This window comes from Engraulis encrasicolus, chromosome 12, assembly GCF_034702125.1.
Source record: "Engraulis encrasicolus isolate BLACKSEA-1 chromosome 12, IST_EnEncr_1.0, whole genome shotgun sequence".
NCBI classification, from domain to species: Eukaryota; Metazoa; Chordata; class Actinopteri; order Clupeiformes; family Engraulidae; genus Engraulis; species Engraulis encrasicolus.
This window is the reverse complement of record NC_085868.1, coordinates 6,667,120-6,691,895: the sequence shown is the minus strand read 5'-3', so window position 1 is coordinate 6,691,895 and position 24,776 is coordinate 6,667,120. Positions and strand designations below refer to the sequence as shown.

General features: G+C 44.7%; 1 protein-coding gene across 1 annotated transcript in view; it reads right to left on the bottom strand.

Annotated features, from left to right (window-relative positions):
* The window catches only part of tspeara (thrombospondin-type laminin G domain and EAR repeats a), a 31,522-nt gene extending 29,385 nt beyond the window's left edge, over positions 1-2,137 (bottom strand). The window contains exon 1 of the mRNA XM_063212498.1: positions 1,443-2,137. Within this exon, the coding sequence (XP_063068568.1) occupies positions 1,443-1,536 (94 nt within the window). The 5' untranslated portion in view covers positions 1,537-2,137. The remainder of the gene's footprint in view (positions 1-1,442) is intronic.
* Between the last annotated feature and the right edge of the window lie 22,639 nt (positions 2,138-24,776).

Here is a 24,776-nt window from a genome sequence, read left to right as displayed (position 1 = left end):
ACTCTTTTACAGTTGGATGGTCAGCAAAACTAAATGGAAAGGTATTAAAGACATTATCAGTACAGGTATTGCAGACCTGTGAAGAGTATGGAGGGGATACTCTCTCACACGCACGCCAGTCACACACACACACACACACACACACACACACACACACACACACACACACACACACACACACACACACACACACACACACACACACACACACACACAGATAAACACAGTCAGCAGACATAGACAGGCCCACACACACATGCACACACACGCATGCACGCACACGCACGCACACACACGCGCACACGCACACACACACACACACACGCACACACACACACACACACACACACACACACACACACACACACACACACACACACACACACAACTCTGCATTCCTCCAAAGCCTGCTGCGCTGTTGGATTCCTCTACCTGAACAGAATCACAGGAATCTCCAACATCCTCAATTCATAACTCAGAGAGGATGTCAGACTCCAAGGAAAGATAAACAATCACTCACTGACACACACACGCACGCAGGCACACACTCTCACATATGCACAGTGCGCACACGCCTGAGACACACACACACACACACACACACACACACACACACACACACACACACACACACACACACACACACACGACCCAGGCTTATCACAGCAGGGGGATTTTATGACAGAGGAAATACATGGGCAAGTCAGCAGTAGTAGGAGTACAATACACATCACTGAATCAGAGATTACAATTTACCGGTACTGGCGTAGCCTACTAGACTACCATATTTTTGCATGTATTGCCTGGCCCCCAATAGTAGCCTGTCTCTTTTGGTAACCTGGTCGAAAACAATTTTTGACATACAAAGCCTCTATCTTTTAGTACCGTGTGTTTCTTTTTGTATTAAAAGCCTCCTTCAAATTGTAGCTTGCCCATATTTGTTACCTTGTCCAAGCTATTTTTGTTTTCTACCGGTAGTAGCCCAGACTAGTATCCTACAAAAAATGCACTGACTTCACTTCGCTTCACTTCACTTCACTTCACTTCACTTCACTTCACTTCGCTTCACTTCACTTCACTTCACTTCACTTCACTTCAGATCACGGGTACGAACACAAGATTGGTGGAGGCCACCTAACAGTAAATGGAGTTTAATGGTCTCTCTAAAGGAGAGGGAAAGGAATTTAGCTCTGGTCAAACAGAGCAAGAAGTGGGCAAATTGAAATACAAATGTATAGAAGGCAACAGAGAAACAGAGAAAAAGACAAAGCAGTGGCCAAAAAGGGAAAGAAAGCAATCACTAAACTGAAACATCAATAGAGTGATACCATTTTTTTTCTATAGATATACGTATGGCCTATATGTATATATCTCAATGTGGATAATGGGATCTTCCTTGTAAAATAAAGGTCGGATAAATAAATTCTAATTGGATGGTCTACCTGTGCATGGTCTCCATGGTATCGACCCCAGTGCAGTGTCTCCCAGCGTCAAGACGAAAAAGGTGATCGTGATCATCTGTCTCCAGCTCCCCATCCTGCCTCCTCTTCGCTCCACACCTCTCCACAGAACGCGAACCAGAACCTCGAAATCCTGATCCAAAATGATGCAAAGCTCGCACCTCAGCACATTGACACCCAAGTCACTGTGGCACTATGTTGTGATGTGTTGAGATGTTTATGTCAGGTTAGACGGCAGGGACCCATATCCGCCCACCGTGACCTTTTCAACGGGTCACAAAAACCATCAGAGAGAGATGACACACAAACTCACAGCAGTGACGATGAACATGTTCACTTGTCCTGTAATTACTTCATGCAGTTCCTTACAGTCCCATGATCTGTTAGAAGGTAAACACTGAGGAGCATTTGAAGTTTCTCTGGTCAAAATGAATAGGAGATTGATGGATGATGACTGCAAATAAATGACAGGGGCTTGTTCCTCCTCTTCCTCTCCGTCTTGAGAGCACCTGTGACGGGCGAGCACAGTGCCGAGGCCAGGCTGGAGGCTCTGGAGGTACGGTAGCGTCTCTTCCAGTGGAAGCTGCCCAGATCTAATCATTAACTTCCTAGTAGTAAATGATCAATAGCAGGAGCCCATGGGGGACCTGGTCTGGTGTCTCTGAAGTGTCCCTCGTCCCGCACACTGCTGCCACTTTACCGCACAATCTCCTACACCAACAGGCACAGTCAGGGGAGCAACACCATCTCCAGCCGAACAGAACAGACACATTCAGGGGAACAGTAGAGTCTCCAACCGAAGAGAACAAAGTTACAGAAGCATCACAGCCTCCAACCCAACAGAACAGACACAGCCAGGGGACTAGAAGAGTCTCCAGCACAACAGGCACAGTTAGAGCATCGCCATCTTGAACCAACCTGTGTAGTATCTTCAGCCTCAATTGTCCACTGCAGTGTCCTCTCTCTGCAGTCCCCTCCAGAGGAGTCTTGGGGTATCCTCTCTCACACACACAGCTGCTGTGTGCAATGTGCATTGACAGCTGTCCCATATGATGCGCACAGTCCAGTCTCCAATCTAACAGACTCCAAGCAAACCCCTGAGACACCTGGGTGTATCTTCATTCAGAGGAGCGTCCGTTTGTCTCCAACCGATCAAGAGGGACAGATGCTGTGTGTCTGTATTGCATAAGATCATTCTTCAAGTCCACAGGCACACATGCACCTCTGGTCAGGCGAGCTTACCTGCCATGTCGCCTATGTGGTGTCTTCTGCCCGTCAAACGCCAAAGCAACAGCTCCAGTCCAGGAAGCATTAGTCTTCTAGCCCACATACACAATCAATCAGGCACAAGTCAGTCACCAAGCCCGCAGATAGGAGTATGCTGTACATCCAGTCAGGAGAGCCCAGGAGTCCTCAGTGCAATGCACACACCTTCAGAAGACCTCTCAAAAGTAAGTTGGAAGCTAGGTAGGGAGAGAGAAAGAGAAAGAGAGAGAGAGAGAGAGAGAGAGAGCCAGTGAACAGGACAGTGTATGTAAGTGTGTGTGAGTAGAGATTGCACAGCAGTGAGTAGAGAGAGAGAGAGAAGAGAGATATGAGGCACTGGAGGCGGTAGCCAGGTATTTAGACAGACATTTAAATGAGCGCGGGCCACAGAGGAGGGGTTGGGATGGAGGGATGAGAGGTGGGAGGGAGGGAGGATGAGAGGAGGGAAGGAGGGAGGGAGGGAGGGAGGAGAGGAAAAGAAGGAGAAGAGGGAGGGAGGGAGGAGAATGCAGAGAGGAAGAGCAGTGAGAGGAGGAAGGGAAACAGAGAGGGATAAGAATGATAAAGAGAAGGAAATAGAAGGAGAAAGGGAACAAGAGGAGAAAGACAGGAACAGAGGAAAAGAGAGAGAAAGATTGTAAGACTAGGATGGGGTGACATACAGAAAATAGAATGAAAGAGGGGGAGAAGGAGAGAGAAAGAGAGAGGGTGACAGGGACAGGTACACTGAGAGAGGAAGAGAGAATTAAAGTCTGCTTGTGAGAGTAAGAAAAATAGAGGGGGGGAGGGATAGAGAGAGAGAGAGAGAGAGAGAGAGAGAGAGAGAGAGAGAGAGAGAGAGAGAGAGAGAGAGAGAGAGAGAGAGAGAGAGAGAGAGAGAGAGGGGTTACAGTAGTACTGAATGCAACAGTAGTCCTCCACAACTTCCTCTGAGAGAGGGAGCAGTTGTTCAGACCCGTGTCTGTCCTCACCGTGAACTAGCGGGACTCTCCCTCTCTTCCTCTCCAGGGTCCCTGTGTCAATCTTTCACTCTACTCCCTCCCCTGTTCTCACTGTCTGTCCGCCTTCTTCCTCTCTCTCCCTCTCTCTCTGCCTGTCTGTATTTCTCTTTACTGTTCCCTCTCTCCCTCCATTTCTCTCGATCTCTGTAGGCTACCTCATCACCTCTTCGTGTCCATCACTGTCATTCTCTGTCTTTCTATTGGCCCTTCTCTCGCTGTCTGTTTTTCGATAGTTCAGATGGAAAAACCCTCTAAGTGCCTTGTCATAAATCTAAAAAATCTAAAAAATATTTATATTCAATTTATGTAGTTTATATAGGCCTACGTGTACATATATTCTAAAGAACACGTTTCAAGCCAAACCAACAAGGGTTATAGATATACAGCTCATTGGAAATGCACTTAAAGGGCTTTGCATCTGAACTTTTCACTCATTCCTCCCTCTCCTAACCCCACTCATTCATCCCTCTCCTAACCCCCCCACCCCCCCCAACCCCCACTCTCTCTGTCTCTCCCTCATCCTCTCCCTCTTATGCCCCCCTCTCTCTGTCTCTCTCTCCTTCTATCCTTCTCTCCCCTCTTTCTATCCCTTTTCCTCTCCCGCCACTTCAGCTGCCTCGGGCCACAATCTGCTGCTGGAAGAGCCCCTTAATGGTTTGGACTCCCCCCAGCTAACCGCATCACCTGCCACTCTCATTCTCTCTCTCTCTCTCTCTCTCTCTCTCTCTCTCTCTCTCTCTCTCTCTCTCTCTCTCTCTTTATTTCATCCTATCACTGTATAATATATCACAGCATTGCGAACGCTAATCTTTTTAGAATACTCTCTCTACCCCGCTCCCTTTTCTTCACCTCTCTTTCTCCTGCTAAGAGTTGCATTCAAACTTTTCAAAAGATGTCTCACTCTCTCTCTCTCTCTCTCTCTCTCTCTCTCTCTCTCTCTCTCTCTCTCTCTCTCTCTCTCCCACCCCCCTGCTTATTATAGCATGATTGGCAATTAACACTGTCACTCAAGGCAGTTTCCCCTTGTCATTGTAAATCCATCAGTTACTGTACGTGTTTGCTGTGCACAAGGTTGGATTAACACACAGGCTACCGTAGATATGGCTGCAGCGTAAGGGGCCCCGTCTGGTCAAAGAAAGAAAAGAAAACTAATTGTAAAAGGGTCCCTGTCTGCCAGGGTCCCTCAATTGGCCAAAGGAAGAAAAAAATCATGCATTTTTGACAGTACACAGTACTGAATAAATTAGAATGTCTTGTTGAATTGACTGTCAAAATCCTTTCCACTAGTTGTCATGTTAGTTGGCGTGGTCGGCACTACTTTCATCACTGGCTCAGATTGATGCCCTTTATGCAGTCTTGTCGAGGAATTGATGGCCTGTACTGCCGTGCAAAACAAGAACGCAGTAACTCAAAAATGGTCAAAAACAATTTTAAACTACCTCATTTGTCTTGTGTCAAAAAACTGGTGATCCAACACCGTCCCGTTTTAGAGAAAAATCATTTTGAAAGTGCAAAAATGACCAAAAAAAGTTACTTCTGTGTTGGATTAAAGGTTACGTCGTGCAAAACAAAAACGTAGTAAGTCGGTGAGTTACTGCTGCACTTTCCAATGGGAATGGTTTGGGAGTAGACAGTAATACTAGCCAAGAACGCAGTAATTCCTGCAGTAACTCCATTTTGTGGCAGTAATACCAGCCAAGAACGCAGTAACTCAAAAAGACACATAAAAGTTGTTTTTTCGTTTTTTTTGTGTGCATTCAATTTCTATCCTAATTAAGTATTTCTAGGAAGTGTCACCACAGCTTTACCGACAACATAGTTGTTGCGCCATATAGGAAACTTTGAAGCATTTTTTCTCAGTTTGCCAGAATCTGAGTAACTGCGTTCTTGTTTTGTATGGCAGTGTACAGTTTCGCATCCTGTGGACATACCATAGCGGTCCCTGTCTGTATAAATAGTCCTGGGGAGTATGCCAAGAACCTGGATAAGTAGTATATCAGGTTAAGTTAACCCAAGGTAAAGAGAAATCCTCTAGTGGAAAAGCCCGGAGGGCTCATTTTTGTAGCCTCTTATGGGTCACCTAAGTCACGCCCTCTATTTCCTGGTTCATGGGGCAGAGGGAGTCAAAAAATGATTACTGGGCTTGAAAATGAGTGATTTTTGGATTTGTGGTGCATAGGTGGAGGTCCAAGGTTTGGATTGGTGTCAGAAAAACACTCATTTTCAAGCCCAGTAATTATTTTTTGACTCCCCCTGCCCCATGAACCAGGAAGTAGAGGGCGTGACTTTAGGTGCCCCATTGCAGACGGCCCTATTCACTCTTTGCCGAAAACACTCAACTACATCATAACAACATTACTATGACAATGTAGTCTTAAGTAACTGTTTAAGCCTTGGTCATTACCACTTTGGTGACAATAAGGTTATAATGGAGGCTCTTTGCTAAGGGGTTAACTTAATGACATATATGGCCAGTTTATTAGGTTTAAAACTTCCTATACATAGCCAGGTTTGTCACTTAGCCATGTTCCTAGACTACTCCCCTGGCTGTGCTCCAAGGGCATCGAGGATCTAGCCTGTAGGCAGTGCACCTCTGAACTTGGTTAGTGGGGTTATTATAGATCGTTATAGTTCGACTCAGGTAACTCAGGTGCTTGTTCCGCAAGTGTGTGTGTCGTACGTCTCTGTTAGTGATGATCACAGTGTGTCCCCCAAGCACTGGTGCTGTCTGAAATGTTGATGGTGTGTGTTTACAGTGGGAGTGGTCATGTTCACACACACTTCCACATTCTCACCCCACCCCTTCACACACACACACACACACACACACGCACGCACACAATATGCGTTTTTACCGGCAGTTAGGACGGGTGGAGACCTTGCATTTTTGCTGTATTAGGAGTGCGTCCTGCTAGCGAGACATATGCGCACATACGCAGACACACACACACACACACACACACACACACACACACACACACACACACACACACACACACACACAGTCTCTCTCTCTCTCTCTGAGGTCAGAGTGCATTAACAGTGCGTTAGCAGAGCTAAGTAGAGGGCAGCGTCCAAATTAGGGGGGAGGAGGCCCCACGCCACACCTGATCTGACCTCACCTGTCCTGGCCTCTCCTCTTCTCTTCTCTTCAGTTGCATGTCACCTGTCCTCTCTTTAGAGGGGACGTCACCGTCACATTACAGGTCTTGGGGCTTCAAAGCAGGCATGCCAGGCACGCACATTAGGGACATTGGCAGCAGTAAAAACACAAACAACAACAGAAGCACAACAACAAAAACAACAAGTGAGTGACTTCCTCTATTGGCATTAGGGAGCCCTAGGGAGGCGTTGAGAAGGATACAGCTGAGAGGGGATGGAGCTTAGTTGGCAGTGGGGGGCCATTTTATTTTTTAATACTAAGGGGGCGTTGTCAGGCTTATGATGAGGTCAGAGGGGCATTGGGAAGCTTATGATGAGGTGCAGAGGGGGCGTTAATTCAAAAAAGGTTGAGAACCACTGCTCTATTGTCTCCTATGGCATAATCACAGCTTATCACAACAACACAAACAACAACCACAGCAAGAAAGTGAGTAAGTGCCACATTTTCCTCTCAGACCTGCAAGGTAAATAGGGCCAATGTCCAGGGCCAAGCTCTGGGAGGCCTACCTGGCACCACGTTGGTGACTGCAGTACATTGTTTGCTTGATATGTATTGTACAATTTAAAATGATGATAACGGTGCAAATGATGATGACAACGAGGATGATAATCAATGAATGAATGAAGTTGCTTGCTGAGTTGCTTGGTGGGCATCGACTCGTAATGGGAAGGTTATAGATATGAACCCTTGTCCACCCTAACATAAAACGTTTTCATTACTCGCACAGGAGTAGAAAGGCACTGTACAAACACAGTCCATTTCTCTCCACATTTAATAAGACCTGACATATCTGTGAGCATCTCACCGTAACATTGTAGCCAATGGTTACTTCAAAATGTGTCTATCGTTGTGGGAGACAGTCATCACAGACAGTCATCTTTTCATGGAGTTCTTGCCCTCAAACCCTCTCTCGTGAACACTTATATACTCTGTCTGCACTTGGTTAGATCATGTGCTGATATTGTTCTTCCCTTCATCACTGTAGTTTGTGTGTCATCTGGATAAAGGTTCAGTGTATAATGCCATCATGCAGAGTTTTCATCTTATGGTCTCCAAAGAGAGTAGTGTTATGTACAGCTTTCATGGTGTAGGTGCAGTTTCTTGAATTCTTATTTTATGACCAGTTCTTTGAGCTTAAGTCCATGACGCGAGACTCCGTGTAAAGATCAAACTGTTTATATAAGAAAATTGTCACATTACAGAAATAAAACGGATAAAATTAAGCTTAAAACTTCTTCATATTGTCACGCCTCGTGGTCTCAGTGTCATCTCGACATGGCGTGGTCTCGTTGCTTTCTGGATAGTCTCGAAGGGTCTTGTCTCGGTCAAAGACTGCTGCGCTCTGACCTTCCTCGTCACGCAAAACAGTTTTAATACAGCAAAAAGTGACGTCATGCATATCTTAATAATTAAGCAATATTAATCACAAGAAAATAACATTACTTAACAGCAGTAAATATGTCTATAAAAACTAAACATAATGCAGTACAAAATTAAATTATTATTCACTATTCACAATTCTCTATTATGGCTCTAACACGCCCGGCCCCTAATTGTGTAGACAAGGGGGCTACATCAATTACTCAAGTCAAACAGAGCCATTCAAATTCTCAGTCCAACAATAAAAATATTTAAATTGAACTTAGCTATGAATACTCAATAACTCTTTGCAGTCCTGGATGCCAGCTCACACTGCTTCCTGTAACAAACATAATTTGGTTATAGGTCTTTCCAGGACGCTGGTCTTGGTCTGCACTTGCACACTCCGGACCTGGCCCCTGGAATCTGGCATTGTCTTGACGATGCGGCCTAGCATCCAAGAGCTTCGTGGACCGGAAGGATCCACAATCAGAACGATGTCGTTCACTTCAAAGTTCCTCTTCACCTTGGACCAGCGCTGACGTTCTTGCAGCAAGGGCAAGTACTCCTTGGTCCATCTGTGCCAGAACAAGTCAGACAGATATTGGATCTGTCTCCAACGTCTCCTCCCGTACACGTCACTCCTGTCAAAGATCCCCGGTGGTATCGCAGGCTTTGCTTTCATCAGCAGGAGATGGTTCGGAGTGAGGGGTTCGAGATCATTTGGATCTTCTGACAGCTTTGTCAGGGGTCTACTGTTGATTATGGACTCGACTTCACACAACAGTGTGTGTAATCCATCATCATCCAAAACTTGTTGCTTCAGCAGAGCAGCAAGCACCTTCCTTACTGTCCTTATCTGGCGTTCCCAGATGCCTCCTTGGTGGGAAGCACCAGGCGGATTGAAGTTCCATTCGATTCCTCCTTTCAGCATTTCTTCTTTGATCTTGGAATCATTGAGGTTCTGTATGGACTCACGCAACTCTCTTTCAGCTCCAATGAAATTTGTTCCATTGTCCGATCGGATAACGGACACCTGCCCTCTTCTACTGATGAAGCGGCGCAATGCGTTGATGCATGCATCGGTGTCTAGAGAGTGCGCGACCTCTATATGGACCGCTCTCATGGTCAAACAAGTAAACAAGACACCATATCTCTTCACCATGGCTCGTCCTCTTTTCACTTGAAACGGCCCAAAGTAATCAACCCCAGTGAATGTAAAGGGTGGGTTGTCTGGTGTCAATCTGTGCACTGGCAAATCTGCCATCTTTTGTTCTCCAACCTTTGCGTACAGCTTTCGGCAGGTGTAGCAATTTGAGATCATCTTTCTTATGGCAGAATTTGCATGCGGGATCCAATATTTTTGTCTGAGCTTAGCCAGAACATGGTTCCGTCCACAGTGTCCGACCTGACGGTGAGTATGCTGGAGGATAAGACGTGAAATCTTGAGGTCTTTATGCAAGATGGCTGGATGCTTAGCCTCCTCTGGCATCGCAGCTCGACACAACCTTCCTCCAACCCTCAACACTCCTTCATCAAGGTACGGATCCAGCTTGTATATGTGGCTGCTCTTTCTGACTTGGTGTTTTCCTTGCAGCAGAGTCTTGATCTCTTCTCCGTACTTCAGCTGTTGACTGTAGCGAATCAAATCATGTTCAGCATTCGTCAAATCTTCCACACTGATTGTGAAATCTTTCAAGCTCTCTTTGTACTCTTTCATTTCTTGAGCTATGGCTTGCTGTTTGCCATCTGAAGCACTGTTTGTCTTTTGTAGCTCTGCTCTTTTGTGGCTCAAGTCCAGCAGGATCTTTTTCAGATGAGTGAACCATGCTACTGCCTTCTTTAAGCGGTGCCAGTCAGAATAATACGCAATGAGCTTGCCCAAAGCAGATTCATCCCTTTCGACTCTGATGACAAAAGACACAGCATTTCGTTTGATCTCTGGATCATCTTCTGGCAAAGAACTTGACTGGTCTGTCCTGACAGGCCACTCCTCGCACGGTCTCAGCAGAAATGAAGGTCCCTCAATCCAGTTCTCACATCTCATAAGATTCTCTGCTGTCAAACCTCTTGAGACATGGTCTGCAGGATTCTCAGGTGAATTCACGTACCTCCACTGTGACGGCTTGGAGGCCTCTCTGATCAGTGACACTCGGTTTGCGACGAACGTCTTGTATCGGGCAGCATCATTTTCAATGTATTTCAAGACCGTCATGCTGTCCGTCCAATACAATGACTCTTCCAGTTCCATGTCCAGTTCCTGCTTCAACATTCGGTCCATCTTAACTGCGACAGTTGCAGCTGTAAGTTCCATTCTGGGTACGGTTATCTGTTTGAGTGGTGCCACTCTGGACTTGGCCATTACGAATGAACAGGACTTCTCATCGTGCTCATTGGTCATCACAAGGTAGGTAACTGTCCCATAACCGTCCTCGCTGGCGTCCGAAAAATTATGCAACTGTGCTGTCTTGACAGCTCCGAAGCCTGCAGGCTTGAAACATCTGTTGACTTGAAAGCTGGAGAGCTTCTGCAGATCAACTGTCCATCTTGTCCATCGTTTCAGGTGGTTCTCTGTGATCTCCTCGTCCCATCCTCTCTTCTCTTTACAGAGATCTCTCAGGAGCAGCTTTGCTGGCAATACGAATGGCGACAAGAATCCAAGAGGATCGTATACAGAGCCAACGACTGACAAGATGCCTCTTCGTGTAGCAGGTTTGTTCTGCACATTGATGTTGAATGAGAATGTGTCAGTTTCAGTGCACCAGGTCACTCCCAAGGCCCGCTCAACAGGTAACAACCCGCTGTCCAAATCCAGAGTCTTGACTTCTGTGGCTCGCTCTTGCTCAGGAACAGATGACAGAAAGGCTCTGGAGTTACTCATCCACTTTGTCAGGTTAAAGCCACCCTTGCTACAGAGTGATTTCAGATCTCTGGCCAGTGTGATTGCTTCTTGCTCTGTTTCCACTGAAGTCAAACAATCATCCACATAGAAACTGGTCAGGAGTGTCTGAGCTGCCTTCTCTGTTGTTTCATTCTGTTGATCTTCCACTATTCTTCGAAGAGCAAAGCAGGAGCAGCTGGGCGACGAGGTAGCACCGAACAGGTGTACACACATCCGGTACTCGACTGGCTCTTCCTCCAGACTGCCTTCAGGCCACCACAGAAATCTTAAGAGGTCTGCATCCTTCTCTTGAACTCGGACCTGATAAAACATCGATTCAATGTCAGCCATGATGGCAAATGGCTGTCGGCGGAACCTGTTCAGCACTCCAAGAAGAGTGTTCGTGAGGTTGGGTCCTTGAAGTAACTGACCATTCAGGGAGAATCCTTGGTAGGACACATTGCAGTCGAACACCACCCGTATCTTATTCTTTTTGGGGTGGTACACACCGTGGTGAGGTATATACCACACCCTTGGTACCACACCGTCCGGCTGCAACTCATCCTCTGGTACTCGTTCAGCATATCCCTTGTCAAGAATGCTGTTCATGAATCCTGTGTAATCACTGTGGAACTGTGGGTTTCTTGTGAGTTTCCTTTTCAGGCCAAGCAACCTCTGCATTGCTACACATTTGTTGTCTGGCACCTGAATCTTCTCATCTTTCAGTGGCAATCCTATGTGGTAATGACCACCTTTGAACTCCAAGGACTTTGTCACTGATCGCATGAATTGACGATCTTCCTGAGACATTTCGGTCTTATCCTCATATCTTCTTTCAGGAAAGTCTGTGTTAAACTGCTGAACTAGCAAGTCTTCAATGTTCTCCACAGATATGCGATGCGATATGCAGGTTTGCAGAGTGTCAGAAGTCAGACTTGTGCTGTCTTGTCTTGGACCCGTCACGGACCAGCCAAGCGCTGTCTGTACCGCATACGGACCTCCATCTCTGCTATTCAGCACTTTCCACGGTTCCATGGCTTTATAGGCGTTCACACCTATCAGGAGTCCAACATCTGCTTCCAGTGGTGGTAGACGAACCTCAGACAGATAAGGCCACTTACTTAGATCTTGTTGCTTGGGTATGTTACCCTTCTTCACAGGTATGTGTTGCTGTGTCAGCACCCTGGGCAGATCAATGTACGTGGTTCCTTCCAATGCACACACTTCCAAGTCAGTTATGACATGTCCTTGTGTCTTCTTCTGTTGCCCCATGGTACACAGTAAGAAGTCTGCCTTCTTGCCTCTGACATTAAGCTTGTGCATGAGATCTTCTGTACAGAAAGTAGTGGTGCTACCTGGGTCTAAAAATGCAAAAGTCTCCACAGTTTTGTCACTTCTCTTGGATTTCACCTTTACAGGCACTACTGACAATATGCACTCGCTGTCGCCGGCCCCAGTAGAGGCACAAGATTCTTGATCCAGGGACAGAAGAGCATTCGACACTGTAGGACTGTTAGCTGTTGCATTCCCATTAGAACCACTGTCTTCTTTCGTCTTATGCAGTACAGTTGGATGTTTGTAGGCACATTCTGCACACGTCAGTCTCTTCTTACAATCTTTACTCAGGTGTCCTTTGTTGAGACATCCATAGCAAAGTCCTTTGCTTTTCAGGAATTGTATTCTTTCTGGATACTCCTGTTCTTTAAACTTGTCACACGAGCTGAGTGTGTGTGCCTTCTCACAGAACAAACAAGCCTTTTCTGCAGCATCAGTGGACTGGACTGTATTCTGCTGTTCCTTTTTCTTAACAGGCTGCATGCTTTCTTTCACGACGGGGGAAACACCTGTAGCAAAGTTGGCACCCTTCATATCACTCTTCTTAGCACTCTTTGCAGCTGGCTTGGGCTTGGCCTTTGCATCAGAGCTTACATCCTGAATGTCACCGAAGAGTGGGTCATTCATAACTTGTGCATGCAGGTCAATGAAGGCGACTAGGTCTTCAAACCTCGCTCTTCTTTTGTGCCGCACTTGAAAGTCGAACGCAGTGTTCCTCCACCGCTCCCTGAGCTTGTAGGGAAGCTTCGACAGCACTGTTCTCATATTGCTCGGATTGTCCATCTCTTCCATAAAGTCGATGTCAGTCATGGTGTTTCTACATCCAGTGAGATACAGTGCATACGTCTTCAAGCCTTTGGCATCCTCAGTTTTGATCTGTGGCCATTTCAGCGCTTTGTCGAGATAAGCCGTGGCTATCTTCAGTTCGTTGCCATAATGGTACTGAAGCAGTCTCTTGGCTTCTTTAAGCCCTTTATCAGGCCGCATATGTTCACAACTGCGGACAAGGTCTCTTGGTTCTCCACTTGTGTATTGCTCTAAATAGAACAACCTATCTTGATCACTTTTTGTCTTCGTTTCTATTGCGCTTTCAAAAGCCCTCATAAAGGATCTGTATTCAAGTGGATCTCCAGAAAACACCGGAACCGCTCTTTGAGGTAGCTGGGATAGGCTTTGTTGCATGACTAGTAGCTCTGTTACTTCATTCTGACGTTGCATTATCCTATGAAGTTCTCTCTCAGGGCCACTGGACTGTGGGTTGCTGGAGCCATGAATTGGCCTAGCTGCTGCACTACTGCGTGCGCCAGGTGTTTGTACTAATACCCTTGGCTGAGGTACAGGTTTTCTTTCTTCTCTCAACATGAAATCTGAAAAAGCTGTTCTGTTCATATTCCTGTGTGGCTGATGGTGACCACTCATGTCATCACGATTCTCTTCGTATTCATTTAGTACTTTCAGTCTGGCAGTAGAAGCTGCAATGTCTGCCTCCAACTCAGCATCTTCACGTTTGGCCTGTAACTTTGCTACTTCAGCATCTATTTCTTGCCTTTTCTTTAATGCATCTGCACGGGCTAGCAATGCTGCATGCTCTGCCTTGGCCTTAGCACGTGCTGAGCTAGTTGTAGATCGTGCTGTAGAGCTGTGTTTGCTTCTAGCACCCTCTGTGAAAGTGACTGACACACTTTCTTGTGGCCTAATACCATCATTCAAATCCTCTTCAGTATGTCCTTTGCATATTTCAGTGATCCATTGTTCTGTTTCAGCCATGAATTTCTCAAATACTTCACATTTAGGATCATACCAATTTGACTGGTCATCTTCTCTTTCCTCTTCAGGTAAATTCTGAATTACCTCATCATTGGCATCTTTAAATTCACATAATATGCGATGAAAGCTATGTGACATTTCAGTTTTAATTATTTCAACATTATCTTCAACTGCTTTCATTCCCTGAATATCATGCATTTTGCGAGTGAGCAATGACAGTTTCCCTTGTCTCCTATTGCGCAGCCTAAGCAACTTGTCTTCCTTGGCTGATTCTGTGGGCTTGGGCGCCCTCCTCTGGCTAATAGCGGTATCCACGTTTGCATTTGCTGAGTCATCCTCCATCTTGGCTATTATATGCTAGTGCACATTAACTGTCTGCATTCACTGGAACTTCGACAATTTCACTGTCTTCAAATGTTCACAAATCCTCTTGTGATAAGACACACTCAGAGTGCAACAAGCATTCAATTAAATCAAGCTTCTTATGAAAAACGGTTTCAGCAGTAGGCCTACTTCTCAATAGCAACAGGAATAGGCAAGGTTACTGTAGCATGGTCATCTTAGCATTCAGACATGAAAGGCATTTACCGCGGACCGCGGCTATCGTCGTCTTCAACATTCCAAAAGTATCGACCGGTAGAACAGTTTACTTCAATGAAAATCCGTTTAGTTGTTACCTCCCTTTAGAGTGCAGTCGGGTAGATGGAGGCTCCGTTTTCCTTCTAGAAGTAACTTCTGTTCCAGCGCGAGTCATCCATGAGCTCAGTCTTTGACTAATGTAGGTGCAGTTTCTTGAATTCTTATTTTATGACCAGTTCTTTGAGCTTAAGTCCATGACGCGAGACTCCGTGTAAAGATCAAACTGTTTATATAAGAAAATTGTCACATTACAGAAATAAAACGGATAAAATTAAGCTTAAAACTTCTTCATATTGTCACGCCTCGTGGTCTCAGTGTCATCTCGACATGGCGTGGTCTCGTTGCTTTCTGGATAGTCTCGAAGGGTCTTGTCTCGGTCAAAGACTGCTGCGCTCTGACCTTCCTCGTCACGCAAAACAGTTTTAATACAGCAAAAAGTGACGTCATGCATATCTTAATAATTAAGCAATATTAATCACAAGAAAATAACATTACTTAACAGCAGTAAATATGTCTATAAAAACTAAACATAATGCAGTACAAAATTAAATTATTATTCACTATTCACAATTCTCTATTATGGCTCTAACAATGGTGTACTGCTCCAGTAAGGAGGGGTGAGGTGCGGTGTGCAAAGCTTTAATGGTGTAGCCCAGTGGTTCTCAAAGTGGGGTCCAAGGAGGGCCCCTGGGAGTTCCTTGGCCAATTGCCAAAGGATGTGTGAAAAAGTTCCTAATAGGCCGCACGTGCATACAAAAAAACAATTGGTGCAACTGCAATTTGGGGTTGGATTATGATGAGGGTCTTTGACAAATGTTCTGCTCTATTTGGAGTCCGGGGTCAAAAAAGTTTGAGAATACCTGGTGTAGCCTACTCCTCCAGAGGGGTGTGGTGCAGTGTAGTGTGGCGTAATGTAAAGCGTTTCATGTCCACAGATGGGAGGTGCAGTGGCTTGTTGTGGCGGCTGCTACTGACGGCGGTGACTTTTACCCTTCACAGGGGGGATTCCACTCACGCTTAATCCCCCCAGTGTGTGTGTGTGTGTGTGTGTGTGTGTGTGTGTGTGTGTGTGTGTGTGTGTGTGTGTAATCGCCCCAGAGCGAGGAAACAGAGGCCCAGCTTTGCCTTCCGTTTGTTCACACACCTGTCAACGATGACCTCACATGCCTCATTTACGTACTTTTGAGCATCTGAAACCAATGACTGTACACAGTACAGCCTCCGTATGTATGTGGGTGGTTGACGTTTAAGGGTGTAATGCCAAAAAAGAAAAAAGTTTTTCCAATTTCTGAAAAAATTGATGGAAAAAAAAATCCAAAAAAATAAATAAATAAAGCACTTAGTGGTCTGTGGAATTTCGCCTCATTTTTGCCATTTTTGGGAAAATGTGTCCTGCATCAACACATTGCATAGGCATGTCGCACCACAGGAAATTCACTGCATTATGGCCATTTTAATCCTTTTGTATACATGACTGACATCTGAGCTCATGCTAACTTGATAATGATATTGTGTTTAATCTTAATATGTGTTTTCATTCATAAAAAACTTTTTTTCCTTCTATAAGAGCAGTCACACCACAGGACACCATACAATGAACCTAAGCATGGTGTGACAGAAACATTGCAATATGAAGACATATTAAGAGGTTAATAGTCACCTTAAGCTTCCACAGCACTCTCCAATAACTGAGGTACTGACTGGTTAGGAGCCAGTCTTAAAGACCCTTGTAGTTGGCCTTGCAGCTGCCCATTCACAAACATTGACATACATGTCACCCCACAGGACGCAATTTGTGTTACGAAATTGAACTTGTAGTTAATATTACTGTCTTGAGTTTTTTTTTTCACATTCACATATCTTAATATAAAGTTAATATTTATGCAATCATGCCAAATGCTTCATACATTATTCAAAATGTTGTTGGTTAATTTATATATAGGCCTATATTATATTCCAGGTTTCATTAATGTTACAGTCACACCGCAGGATATTTGACATATAAACCTTTACATAATGTACCACATCTTCTTTATTGACATTTGTTTTTAAGAGGAAAAATAACAGTTTTGTAGGTTTTTAACCAATGTTACGAAAAAACAAGGCGTCACGTCTCCCACCCACATACAGCATGTGCACTCTACCTGAAACCAGAGGCTAGACTGTACAGCGTATCAGTGCGCTTTACTTGATACCACTGACTGAATACAGTGCGCTTTCCTTGAAATCATTGACTGTATACAGTGTGCGCTACACTATCAAACCATTGACGGTATACAGTGTGCGCTACATATCAAACCATTGACTGTATGTGTGTTGCTAAATTCTGTCTTATGCAACAGTTCCTTCTTTTCACGACCCCACAGTCATCTGAAGTCATGAATTGGATACTTCTTCACCTGAAACAGAAGTTTGTTTTTGCAACCAGGCATCTACTGCACCAACCACTATGAGATCTGCCTGCTCTTAAAAGGCCGGGCATGAATGCTCAACAAGTAAACTGCCTCGCAAACATGTGGACTGCACACACAGTTTACGTCAGCTAGATCAGTGTTTCCCAACCTTTTTTTTCTCATGTACCCCCTAAGCCTTTTAGTTGTGCCATGAGTACCCCCTAACTCGTGTTTTACATCAGATTTTCTTTACCAGTGTGACTATGCGCCATGTATTTGTTAAAATTACATTTTTCCAAGTACCCCCTGCAGTGTGCTCGCGTACCCCTAGTGGTACACATACCCCTGGTTGGGAAACACTGAGCTAGATGAATGCCAATGAGGGCAGATTGCTGACGACATGGAGGAGGTACCTTAACCCTAACCCTAACCCTAACCTTAACCCTAAACCTAACCCTAAACCTAACCCTAAATCGCTTGTTTGAAATGTTTGATTACCGTATGAGTCCCGTTTCCAGTTACCCCTCACTCACGCTTGATTCTTGACGTCCGTCCCCATTATACTTCCCCCCAGAACCAAACTACCCCAATTGTCAATTCCCCCTTTCGTCACCCAACCACGAAAAACGAGGCTATATCGTGACGGCACCACAAAGCTTATAGTTGATTTGTTCTGTTTTTTTTTTGTAAGGATTTCATGAATGGCACAAGATACGGTTGTCCCATGCCAGCGCAGTGAGGGTAAAGTAGCTGCACCGCTGCACAGCAGAAAATCTGTTCCCACAATGACTTGACACCATGTGACATAAATGTGCAGCAGAAATCACTCCCTCATATCACATCGTAGACACAATGGGCTCGTTTGTGATGAAGCAGTGCTGTGCCGACTGAGCAGGACGCATGCCGAATGCAAAATTATGATGCATTCTGGTTTGAAAATTCATATAAAATGGCAAAGTGCGCATGCGTGCTGCACAGATCTGCACAGAATGCGGTATCAAAAACGAGCCCAGATTGAGTAGCTTAAAGATGTTAGCTCAGACTCCTGTCGATGCTGCTGGTGTTCTTTGAAAGTTGCTAAGCCGTGTGTGTTAGCTTGCCTGTCCCTCAGGCTGAGGAGCCCTTTGATTTCTGTTTGCATTTCATTATCAGTCAGAGTAAAGTAGTAGACGTGTTTAGACAGGGAAACTCACTCCACATCCCAGAGCTTCACTGTTAGTGTGCGCACGCATTCAAGCACACGCCCATGCACGCACGCATGCACAAATACATGAGCACACACACACACACACACACACAGACAAATGTGCATGCATGCACGCATGCACTCACACACACAAATGCGTATGCATGCATATAAACACACTCTCTCTCACACACACACACACACACACACACACACACACACACACACACACACACACACACACACACACACACACACACACACACACACACACACAAATGTATGCTAATGCTTCGTCATTAAGTTCTTCCAGTAAGAGTAGCTTACTCTGGATGATAAGGCTCTGCAAAGGTTAGTCTGTGGTTAGCGACTACATTTGGTTCATTGAGATAATCATCCCTGATCACTCTCAGCAAAGCTTGAAAGGTGCCATACATACAAATGTGGTTTTAGTAGTAGGCCCAGCACACATCAGGGTAGTGGAACCATTCATTGCAGCCTACATTAACTACCAATTAAACTAATTAATTTATGGGAATTAGCTGTGGTTGTACCACCTTGACGTCTGAGCCCAAAGAAACATCATTGATCTGTCTACAAATGTGGTACTGCGTACAGCGATTGGGCCCAGGGATGCCAAATTGGGCAGTGTTCCGCTGAATTGGACTGTTAAAGATGACCTTCCGTGGGTAAAAAAACAAAACAAAAGCAATACAAATATTTTCCTGTAGATTTATGGCCATAGAAATCAATACAATTTAATTTGAATTGAGTGAAATTTAGTGCCTCTTGGCAGTTTTTGAGCATTTCTTCAGCTGGAAATCCTCAGTCACATCTGGCAACCCTGGTTGGAGCTCTTTACCATAGTGGTCATTTAGGGGATGAGTGTATGGGGCTATGGACTCATTCGATAAGGTTGATGGCAAAGGTTTGTGTGTGTGTGTGTGTGTGTGTGTGTGTGTGTGTGTGTGTGTGTGTGTGTGTGTGTGTGTGTGTGTGTGTGTGTGTGTGTGTGTGTGTGGACAAGTGCGGAGGAGGTGAACAGAGGTGTATTTGCGTGCACGTGTGTGTGTTCGCCCTGAATTGTGTGGGAGTTGATCAGAGGCTGTAGGCTGACATTGTGAGTGTGTGTGTGTGTGTGTGTGTGTGTGTGTGTGTGTGTGTGTGTGTGTGTGTGTGTGTGTGTGTGTGTGTGTGGGAGTTGATCAGAGTCTGCAGACTGACGTGGTTGTTTTGTTAGCGTTGGCGGGAGTCGACTGACTGATGGAGGCGGTGGTGTGGGGGCTTGAATGGAAGCCGGCAGGTAAGTGGCACACCTGACAGGCGAGACAGGTAACAGGTGATAACAGGTGACACTGGTGACAGGGTACAGAGTGGGACTATGGGACACGACCAGGGTTGGATTAAAGAACAGGCCAACAGGGCTCAGGTCAGGAGGATTCATGCAGTAATTCCCAAAGTGGGGGCTGGAATCCACTGACGTATACTACATGGACAGCGTGCTTCTGTTGTATTCCATTCAACGGTCAAGGGCCTGTAGGCCTATGTAACGTTGTAAGCTACAGTAGGAATCATGCACATGATCTAGGCCCAGGGGCGAGTTTAGGCTATTTTTAGTGGGGCCACGGCCCCACCGTGACTTGGCTCGGCCCCACTAGCTCAGGAGCCTTTTAAAATATTATTTGTGAATTGTATCGGGAATTAATGCAATTGCGCAGTCGCTTTGCCCCTGCGCAATATTCTGCTGCGACTGCCCCGTCTGGCAACCCTGTGTATGAACTTCAAGAAAGGTCTTGTGACGAGTCTGCCACACCTCTTCTGATTGGTTTGCATCTTCATGCAACTGTTTGCCGCCAGAGTTGTGTTCAGTTATGATTTTTGCGAAAGTAGTTTCTGGATTTATCATGCAGCCGAGACAGAACCCTAATCTGCGCATATTCTTGTGATGAGAAGGTATGATGCACACTAGGCTACACTACACACAATAAAGTGGTGTGGGCTACTGTAGTGCTGTGTGCAGACTATGATAGCATTGGTGTCATCATAACTGACATAATTTTGTAAGCTGGTATGGTAAAAAAGTGTTGCGATGAAAGGCCATTAAAATCGTCCATTATTAGGTTGTGGATATCCGTGAAACATGCTTAACATAGGTAGCGGTGGCTAAGATTTTGTCAGGTGGTGCCTTGCGACGCACAATAGCCTACTTTCACTTTCGCCAGTGTTATGGGGCTCTCTGTTGACCACTTCATGCAAGGTGAGTCAGTCAGAATCACAAAAGCTTGAGGTAGCAAGATAACGGAAAGGGGAGTCAAATACAGATGGAATACAGTGCGTAGGCCTAATCAACCTAGGCCTACTGTGGAAACCATGCCGTTTCTTTGAAAATGTATCAGGAAAAAAAAATCAGAATACAAATGATGAGGACATAGTGCTAAATAGGGGTTGTTACTAATAGCCTACGCTACCATCAGGACAGTCAACATTATAGGCCTATATCTGCCTGGCAGCGTTTAGAAGTTGTGACTCAAGGGAATGAAACATGCTTCAGCCTTGGAATAGCGAACAGCAGGCAAATCTCTGCTGAAATTAGGTCTATATTACGGCGAGTCACCATTACATTGATAGTCGAGGTTCGCCCATATGCAGGGGAGGTTTATCCATATTTTGGTGATGCTGTAATTGTGATGTGAGAATGCGGGCTATCCAACTTCTCACTTAGCCTACTGATTTTGATGATTGGGAACTGTGTGAAGTTTATTGTTAGACAGCTGCTGCTTATAAACTCCACACTGAATAGCGGTTAGCGTTAGCGATTGCTAAGCACTTTTATTTGTAACTTTAACTTACAGTTGGGATATATCGTGCTTTACTGTATGCAGAATTTGCATTAGTGACATTATGTTTGATTGCTTTGTGAACCCATCCTGTAAAATTGCGTCTTTGGCTGTAGCAAGTTAGCTAAACATGCCAGGTTACGAGACAACTAGCTCATTTATAAATATATATACGGGGTGAGACAGAGAGAAGAGGGGGCTTTTGATCCTGCTGATGCGTGTGTGGGAGTGAGTGGGTGGGTGAGCGAGAGAGAGAGAGGGGCGCTTCTGATTGGATCAGCGCGAGTTTCAGATTAACCCCTGAAGTGCTGGGGAACAGCAAGTAGTGGCTCCTGTAATATTGAGTTGGGGTTTTGGTTAAAATGTACCAGCAGTGAAAACAAGAAAATGAGTGAGAAATAATTCACTGCACATTCACTAACAGTCCATATCACATTTGAATTAAAAGTAACTTACTATGATGTGATGTGTGTTATCCAAATAAATATCCACTCATGTTTTTGTATTTTGTGTCATTTTAACAAAATGATTTGGATGGGATTATTAAAAAAATGCTACTGTTTCAGTGCAGAGTAGACTATTATGACCGTGTTATATTGAGATTGGTGGGATTTGTACCGGGAGCTGGAAAAATATTGCATTACAGGACATAGAAAGGTTTTTTTTTTGTTTTTTTTTTTAGTACCGAAAAGTACCGAAATACATGTTGATACCGATACCGGTACCAAAATATTGGTATCGTGACAACACTAACTCTGTATAATACTTCCTATAGGCCTACTGTATTATAATATTTCCCTCTCTCTTTTTCTTTCCTCTCAATCACATAAGAACTATGACAACCATTAGGGTGTGTATATGACACACAGTAGGCTACCAATCACAAGGATTACCTATGTAGGTAGCCTAATGTAAGTTAGATTTCGTGGGGGGAAATGTAATGTCATGTCTTGTGGGTAGTCCTTCATTGAGTGAACTGTTATTTAAAATTGAAAGCCTTTTGAAAAGGAAATCTCAAATCTGAAATAGAAATGGAACGTTTGCTCTGTCAGGTACCGGTGTCAGCACCAGGGGCCAGGCCCCCTAAAGATCAAAAGCTAAAATCGCCCCTATAAGAAAGTCACATCTTTGGCATTCCAAACGAGGATTCTATGTGCGTTCAAAATTAGACATGTCTGACAGAGAAGCGTCTTACTTGGTCGCTAGATTCTGGTGCAGTTGACATGGTTCCTACAACTTTACAGACAGTAATAGATAAAAAAAATACCCTACGCTAACGGCAGATAGACAGTGGAATAATAGCCTTCGAAGTCGACCAATTTGATGCCGTGCTGCTCACGTCGCCAGAGTTTTTAAGCCTTCTTACTTACTTACTTACTTACGCCTACCGCTCAACTTTGGGCATAGGCCACGAACAAGTGCTCTCCAGTCATTTCGATCCTGGGCCATCTTTTCCAGTTGTCCCCATGTATAGCCAGACCTCTTCACATCCGCATCTAGGTCGCGACGCCAGCTGTTTCTTGGCCTTCTTCCCTGTGGATTCCAGAAGAGGGCCTGTCTTGTGGTGTTTTAAGCCTTCACTTTTGCCATTAACTTCATGGAACCGTTCACCTCGTCATCCCTTACATATAAGACCAGGGGGCAATGGCCAGGGACAACCCGCCACAGTGATGGGCAATCTGGATTCATAAGTTACAATCCAGTGCCACATATTCCAAATGACCTGGTTTTATCTGTCCAAATCAACCATGTGTTTAAAAGTGTGGTGGCACTAAGGCCAACTTCAGGCAACTGTACAGGCTGACAACAAGGACACAATAAAACAATAAAACAATAACAATTAAAAACCCTTTGTTTAATCTGGGGACTTGTAAAAAAGTCAACCCTCACTGAGTCTTCATCAGGGCATATGTACGTATGACCAGGTGATTGCTGTTGAATAAGCACCTGATTGATGGACTGTAAAATAACAGGTCCAGGTTGCCCATCACTGAAAATGGAACCCTTTTGTTTTTTTTAATACAGGTGTTGGAAAATGAAACTGAAACACTAGTCACTTTAGTGTGGGACGTTTCATGGCTAAAGTTGATCATCCTGGTGACACATTGCAACAGTAAGAGTAGAGTGTGAAGGTACAATTAGCAGGGTAAAGACCACAGTTTTTCTCAAAGTATTGAAATGCTCACAACATTATGGGTGACATATCAGAGTTCAAAAGAGTTCAAATTGTTGGTGCATGCTACCGACTTGCATAAGAGGCAGCTATAAATCGTAGATGAAGACAGAGTGGTTAGATGTCAGATGTTGATCTGATCACTGATAAAGCAGGAAGCACTTTGCCTCCGATGAGGAGTGATGGACGGCCAACAAAAACATGGTGGACAGCCTATAATGTCAAATTGGCTCCCACACACACCCACTCACTCACACACCCACTCTCTCTCTACCTCTCTCTCTCTCTCACACACACACACACACACACACACACAAACACGCACAAGCCAAGACAAATATGGTGGTCTGACTATAATGTCACATGGCCTCCCACACACACAGCGGTAATCCAAGAGAAATACAGTGGTCTGACCATGGTGCCACATCAATGGGATAATTAAAATAGGAAGGTCTGATATGTGGTCTACTATGTCACATCAATATCCATCCACCCACACACTGACCTCTATCGGAAGACACCTGCTCTAATCTTTATGAAGCCTGGCCCTAAACGACATGCACATGAACTTTAAAAGAGAAACTCAATTAATTTGTTACTTAATTGTTGTTTTAACCAACCAGACTGATTTCAAGACTTTAAAGAGTTCCATTCAAATAATATTAGTACAAATAAAGTTGAATTGGTGCCAAGACTCTTGTTCGTCAACTTGAGTGGAGAAGCAAACAGATGCTCCACTGTCGTAAAAACAAGGGCTACAGAGCAGACCATTATCCAAACTCCTGTCCTCCCTTGTGCTTGTGGCCTTGTGATGAGATTGCAAGACGTCATTGATTATTGAAGTTTAATATCTCAATATCTATATTCAATATCTTGCACAAGCGCAATTGAAAGGGCATTTTCTCATTTGCAGTCAAGATGTTGAATGGAGAAATGTTCCCCAAAAGTTCATTGCTTTTTCCACGGCCACAAGTGTCAAGTCGAGGACGGTAGTTTGGATAATGGAATGTACCCATGATGCACACAGAAAGGACACATACTGGATAACGGAACAACCAGTAAAAAAAGCAGACCTACAAACTCGTCAAAGAAAAAAAGGTGACAGTGTAGAGCGGGGGTTCTATTTCTATTCACGTGAATGACCTAATTGGCCGGGAAAAAGGTGACGAGTTTGCAGGTATGAAAAAGTGTGCCACAGTCTATTTCTGTTCTTTCACTTAGTCTAGAACCCAATGGTATTGAGACAGGTGTGTGCATGCGTGCACCTGCATATCCACTACACTTTTCATCAATAAAAAACGCCACTCATATATCAC